This window comes from Monopterus albus, unplaced genomic scaffold (assembly GCF_001952655.1).
Source record: "Monopterus albus unplaced genomic scaffold, M_albus_1.0 scaffold450.1, whole genome shotgun sequence".
NCBI classification, from domain to species: domain Eukaryota; kingdom Metazoa; phylum Chordata; class Actinopteri; order Synbranchiformes; family Synbranchidae; genus Monopterus; species Monopterus albus.
The window spans coordinates 9,694-15,598 of NW_018128330.1; the positions used below are offsets into that span (position 1 = coordinate 9,694).

The 5,905-nt window shown below is 40.4% G+C and overlaps 2 protein-coding genes across 2 annotated transcripts in view; one reads left to right on the top strand and one right to left on the bottom strand.

Annotated features, from left to right (window-relative positions):
• Positions 1-1,313: 1,313 nt before the first annotated feature.
• cycsb (cytochrome c, somatic b) lies at positions 1,314-4,999 on the bottom strand. The gene is made up of 3 exons (XM_020587272.1): positions 4,895-4,999; positions 3,214-3,416; positions 1,314-2,259 (listed from the first exon to the last, which is right to left on the bottom strand). Exons 2-3 carry the CDS (start codon positions 3,380-3,382, stop codon positions 2,114-2,116), a joined length of 315 nt encoding a protein of 104 aa, XP_020442928.1. The 5' UTR covers positions 3,383-3,416; positions 4,895-4,999; the 3' UTR covers positions 1,314-2,113.
• rbm45 (RNA binding motif protein 45) overlaps positions 4,321-5,905 on the top strand; it is an 8,493-nt gene continuing 6,908 nt past the window's right edge. Inside the window, exon 1 of the mRNA XM_020587287.1 lies at positions 4,321-4,324. Coding sequence (XP_020442943.1) covers positions 4,321-4,324 — 4 coding nt within the window. The remainder of the gene's footprint in view (positions 4,325-5,905) is intronic.

Genomic DNA, 5,905 nt, shown 5'->3' on the forward strand with positions numbered 1-5,905 from the left:
AAGCAAGCAGAGAACTGAAACAACACTAAATGTCAAAAATGAAGTCAACATTTAAAAATGGCCCTTTGTTGAAATATTTTGTGTCTGGCCTTATCCTTGTTGGTTTGGAGAAGTTAGTGGAGTTCGAGTTTGCATGACCCTGCCTTCCTTATTTCCAATTGTTTTTTTGTGGCTGCATACTTTTTACTTCCTGCACTTCTGGCCTCTCTACTGATGTGGACCACCCAAGGAAGAAGTTGCACGTGTAAAATGAAGTGTGTGAAAGATGTGTTTTATTCCCTTCCCCCTGCCATAGGGTGGTTCAGCTTGCTGCTCATGGATGGGCAGTACCTTGCTTGTGCAGTAACATACTGGTCGGGCAGATATGTTACTATTGACAAAGCCGCTCCTGCCAAATGGTGTGAGCCAGTGAATGCTACTTCACAAATGGTACAGGAACGAATGATCATGTCTCAGAGATGGTATTCTCTATCTCAGGTGAGAAGAATTCTCTTTATGTTTCTGAATAATGTCTCTCAAATGGCTTGTTTTGGCATTTGTTTGGAATTTATATGTGACGTGAAGACATTAGCTTCCAGTGCTGATGACCAACTTGATTCCACGTGTCTTTTCTTTATCTCTGATTTGTGGTTTAGGGAATTGGAATTGGTATTGTCCTAATCACCATCATGGTTGTCGGAGTATACATGTGCTGCAACAAGGGGGAACCACATGCTGAGGACATAGAGATGGCACGTATTTCTGATCTATAACAAGAGTAGTGCAAACAAAGAAAATTACACTGTTCATCTAGTTTTGCATTTCTATCTTTACTGTAATATTTGATATCAGAAAATAACTTGTTTCATCTTTCATTCACAGGTGAAAAGACCCCACCCACAGACTTTTCACTTCTCTACCCTGTAGCCGGAGGTTCAGAAGTGTGACATGTAGGACCACTAGACTGAAAAACTCTTTCTCTCTGCCATCAGAGTCCTAAACTAAGGACTTTACCAGGAAATGTGATATACCGTTTACATTGTCAACTTGCACAATGACTCTACTGCACATGCTGCTCCCATACATTCTCTATTATATTCTTATATTGCTGTATTTGCTGCTTAACATGCCAAATAAACACTTTGAATGATAAAAGATCAAATTTTTTTTAATGTTTGCATTTCTGATGTCAAAAACATTAACATTTTGTACAATGTTCAAATAAGCTGAAGTACTCCAATTACATAGCTTTATGAAGGTATTATTCATCATTGATGCTCCACACAACACCAGTCAAAAAAAACAACCTTGAAATGAGGAGACAACCAGATGTGTTCATCTATCTGGACAATATCTTTTAATTAATCCTGACCACAAGCAACATCTTCCCCATGTTTTACAGACTGTATATTGCTGTGTATACATTGACAGCAAACGGCCCCATTAAAAACAGTCATTCTGACAGATTACAGTAAAATAAGTTAAAACACATTCAGGCCTGTGAAACCAGGTAAATAGCTAACGGTTCTTTTAGTCCAGGTGGCACCAGTGATCATCTATGGTGCCGTAGCTCCACCAGATTGTTAAACATGATGTATGCCAGCTGATTTCACACTGCAGGGATCTCAACACCGTTTGTGTTGAAGGCATTCATACAGGAGGCAGGAACGTGTGTCACCTTTAGCACAAGTTATTTTAAATCTTTTAACAAGTGTGATGACAGGCAGGGGGTTAAAACCAGGAGCTCAGAGGGGCCGTCAGGAGTCTTAGGACACATTGTTTGGCGTTTGGAATCTAAAGTGCATTCACAGCAAATAACAGCTTCTCACCAAAAGTGTGCACTGCGTCACTCCTTGTGAAGGTCAGAAACTCCACGTGGCATGAAAGCTGGGAGTACACAGAGTCTGCACCAATTAACCTCCAGAAATGCTGAAACTTACACCATGTATCACACTGTGACTGATATAAGACCCTTGAGTTATAGTTTTTAAAAGTGAAGTTGAGGCTCTGCTAGTAAAGCACTGAGGTGGCCTACAAATGACAACATAAAACAATATACTGTATGTAGAACATGCAAACCTAAAATGAACTACCCAATAAAATTACATTAAATATTCAGATGTCTATGACTAGCTCATGACGTTGCAGATTTAAGGTATGCAATGAGGTCCTGGCGTTCTCCCTTCTTTTTGATTCCAGCAAAGATCATTTTGGTTCCAGGAATGTACTTCTTGGGGTTTTCCAGGTACTCCATCAAGGTCTCCTCACCCCACACAATACCTGGGGGAACACGGACGATCAGTGGTGAAAGCAGCACAAGGCTACAAAAAGGGATCTGACCTCTATGCCCTGATACCAGTGGCCAAAGTGTCACTGATGAACAATGTTAACGTACAACCCCAAATCAGAAAAATTTGGGATGAATGTAAAATCATAAACTCAAACTAGTGATCTGTAAATCACCTGTATTACATTGAAAACAGTACAGCAGCACATTATTTGATGTGACACCTCATCAGTGTTATTCTTTGTTCAAAATAAATAGTTCAATTGTGATGTCTGCAACACATTGCAAAAACACTTGTGACAGTAAAGCATTTACCACGATGTGATGACGCTGTTGCTTTTCACAACACTTAAGACGTTTAGGGACCAAGGATAACAAGTGACTAAATGAGTCAGGTGTCATTTTGTCCCATTCCTCCTGCTAACAAGTCCTAAGGTGCACAACGGTCCTGGTCTTTGACACAATTTGCGTTTCAAAATGTGCCACACATTCTCTACTGGGGACAGGTCAGGGCTGCAGGCCAGTCCAGCACTCATACCCTTTTGTTTTAAGAAAAAGCTCATTTTATGTTTAAAAAGTTAAAGACAGTAGTGGCAGTAAATAGTGAAAAACAAGATGTGACATCTTCGTAGGTTTTGTTTCGTCTGCTACTGAAGATATTCAGATTATTGTCATGAGTGATACAGAAATGCAATATTTGGCATAAAAAAGGACTAGTCAACCTATTTATCAAAAGTTACCAATTTTGTTGATTGAATGATTGATCACTCATTGCAGCTACATCTTAAACCATTTCCCACTAGCTTCATTCTAGCAGATGTCTGACTAATCTGCTGTTATTTTCACTACGTGTCAATATGAATTTCACATATTGATACTCCCTATTAACTGGAGCCATAGAGGGCAGAAAACTATTCAAAGCCTCAATTAACCACCAGTGAACTCACCTTTAGTCTTGTTGGCATCCGTGTAAGAGAAGCCCACTGCCTGGCCAGTCTGGCGTCCAAATATACCCCAGAGGTTGGGGCCTACTTTGTGCTTGCCCCCCTGCTCTACTGTGTGGCACTGGGCACACTTCTGGACGAAAACCTTCTTTCCCTTGTCAACGTCTCCCATATTCAGCTGGAGAAATAACTGAAGGCAAACGAGACTGGAAGAGAAAAAAAAAAAAAAAAAAAAAAGCACAGACAGGGTGTTATCAGAGAGACAAACTACAGAATCAAAAACGAGAGATACATGTAAATTTAGGTCTATTATTGTAACTGTACACCTTCTATTCATAGACCCTTTGTACAGCAGAAATCTTATTCACTGCTCTAGTCTGACAGCGCCATCTTGTGAAGGTCATTTAAGGGGGAAACTTTTAACTGCAGATGGCGCTCAAATTTCTTTACAAGACATTCAACAAGTCCGGACATTTCCGCTGTCGAGGTCGTTTCAAGGAATCCAGACAAGAAAGCAGCACAGTACAGCAGCTCCAGTCTTACGTTAGCCACCTGTTAATAGCATCTTAACTTTTCAATAACAGCCTCAGCTTGAGTTACTCCACAAGAAGAGCTGCCATATTTTTCGAGTAAATAAAATTACGTTAACATTAGCAGAGGAAGTAGCTTTAATGTCGCTCTCCAAGAAAGAAGCCAGTAACCGGGTTTGAACGAACCAACGTTAGCCAACTTAGCAAGCTAAAGGTGCGTTAATCAATGTGCGAATAAGCTGCTAACGTTAACTAATGTCGCCCTCCTTCAGTGGCAACTTACACTAACAAAGCTTACAGTAACGTTAACCTTAAAGCTTCGAAAGTTTAGTTTTAATGTTACGCTTTAAAATAAAGATTAAAGTCACCAACAACACATTTGAAAGGGGTATCAATTTTGATGCTACAGCTAGCTAGCGTTAGCTAATTTCAGCAGATAGAGCTAAATCATTTCCCATTCTGCATTTCCTAAAGACTTTTTAACTTAGTAACAATTTAAGTTAAGGGAAAATAAAATCAGCATAAGGACCAACAACAACCAACAGGGCGGGCTACAGGTGTCTCCTGAACCATCAAGGGCATGGGTTAGTTACAACACTCTACCACTGGAACTGAAAGTAGCTTTTGTGCACAGCTAATTAACGTGGTATTCACGTAACGTTATACTCTGACAGGACAAAGCTCAATGACTGTGAGCTAGCGGGGCCTGGCTACGCCTGCTGATAAGGTTAGCCGCGGATGTATCCACCCATCTAGGCTGTCAAGGATGTTTCAATGTCGGCGTCCGAATACCGCACTGGCTACTAAATGTATGTTACCATATCACTGAAGCACTTGCAGCATCTGACAAGCTTAAAGCTTTAAGGAACATTTTCAACATAAAATTGCCGCATTACTTTTGACTAGCAGGCTAGGCTGATTAACGCAGAGAAGAACCGAGCTAGTCAAAGAAGCTAATGTTAGCTATCGTAAAGACAACCATCCACGATATCCTCTTCAGCACTTCTGTTGTAACTTATTTCAGCATAACCTCTGAACAATAAAAATCACAAACACGATCTCCACCTCACTGACTATCACATACGACATCCACATATAACAAAAATGTGCTTTGTGATCAAAATATATAGTATAGAAATCGCTGTGATACATACCAGTTCTCCTCTGCTCAAACTAGCGGTTTCTGGTAGTCGCAAGGACGGTCACTCTGTGTTAGAGGCACCGGCTTTTTACGTCATCAGCTAACCACGTGCCAGGTTTCTTCTTCTTCTGGTGTTTATTGGCGCTTCGCAGACAAAGATCAGATACACCGAGATAAAATGGTCAATTGATCTGCAATAAATATAATGTTGTACATTCGTTGTTGACATTGTAGAAGAGGAGACAAGAGCCTAGTGAAAGAAGGGGAAATGTGTTAAAATTTTGTGCCACATCCATAATAAAGGTATTTTAACACCTGTAGGGTACAAACACACCAAGGACATAGAAAGAAGAAGCTTTATTTTATTGTCAGTGTAACATGTAAAACGAAATTTTGTTTAGAGCCGAGGGCCCCGGGTCGCTGCGTGCATACGCGCCGCCATCACGGGAAACTTAAAAGGTTCAGTGTCTTGCCCAGAGACACTTCAACATGTGGACTGCAGGCACCGATATTCGAACTCTCTACCTTCCGGTTGGGACACGACTGCTCTACCCATCGCACCACTATCGCCCCCCAAAGCCCGAGTATATAAGCATAGATATAGCAAACAAGGCTATGGCTACAATACTGTCTATACAACACAAATATAAACATACTGCTACAAACATTGAAATAATAAATTTAATAACAACAACAATAATGATTGAAACGCTAACTTTGGCAATAACATTAAAAAAATCGTTTATCTTTACGCCGTTTTTGATCTTCGTGTTTGTTTTCTCGGTCCGCTGAATCCAGACTGTGTATATATATATATATGTCTTACTCATATTTTTTCTTTTATCTTTTTTCTAATGCACATCCCCTTGCTTGTTGACATGTATGTACACATTGACAGCCGCTGTACCAGTCAAACCTCTCGTGTGTCCGACACACCTGGCCAATAAAAGATGATTCTGATTCTGAAGTAGGAAATTCCGAGGAGCACCTTAACTCACCACCAACGGATACTGGCAGCATACCG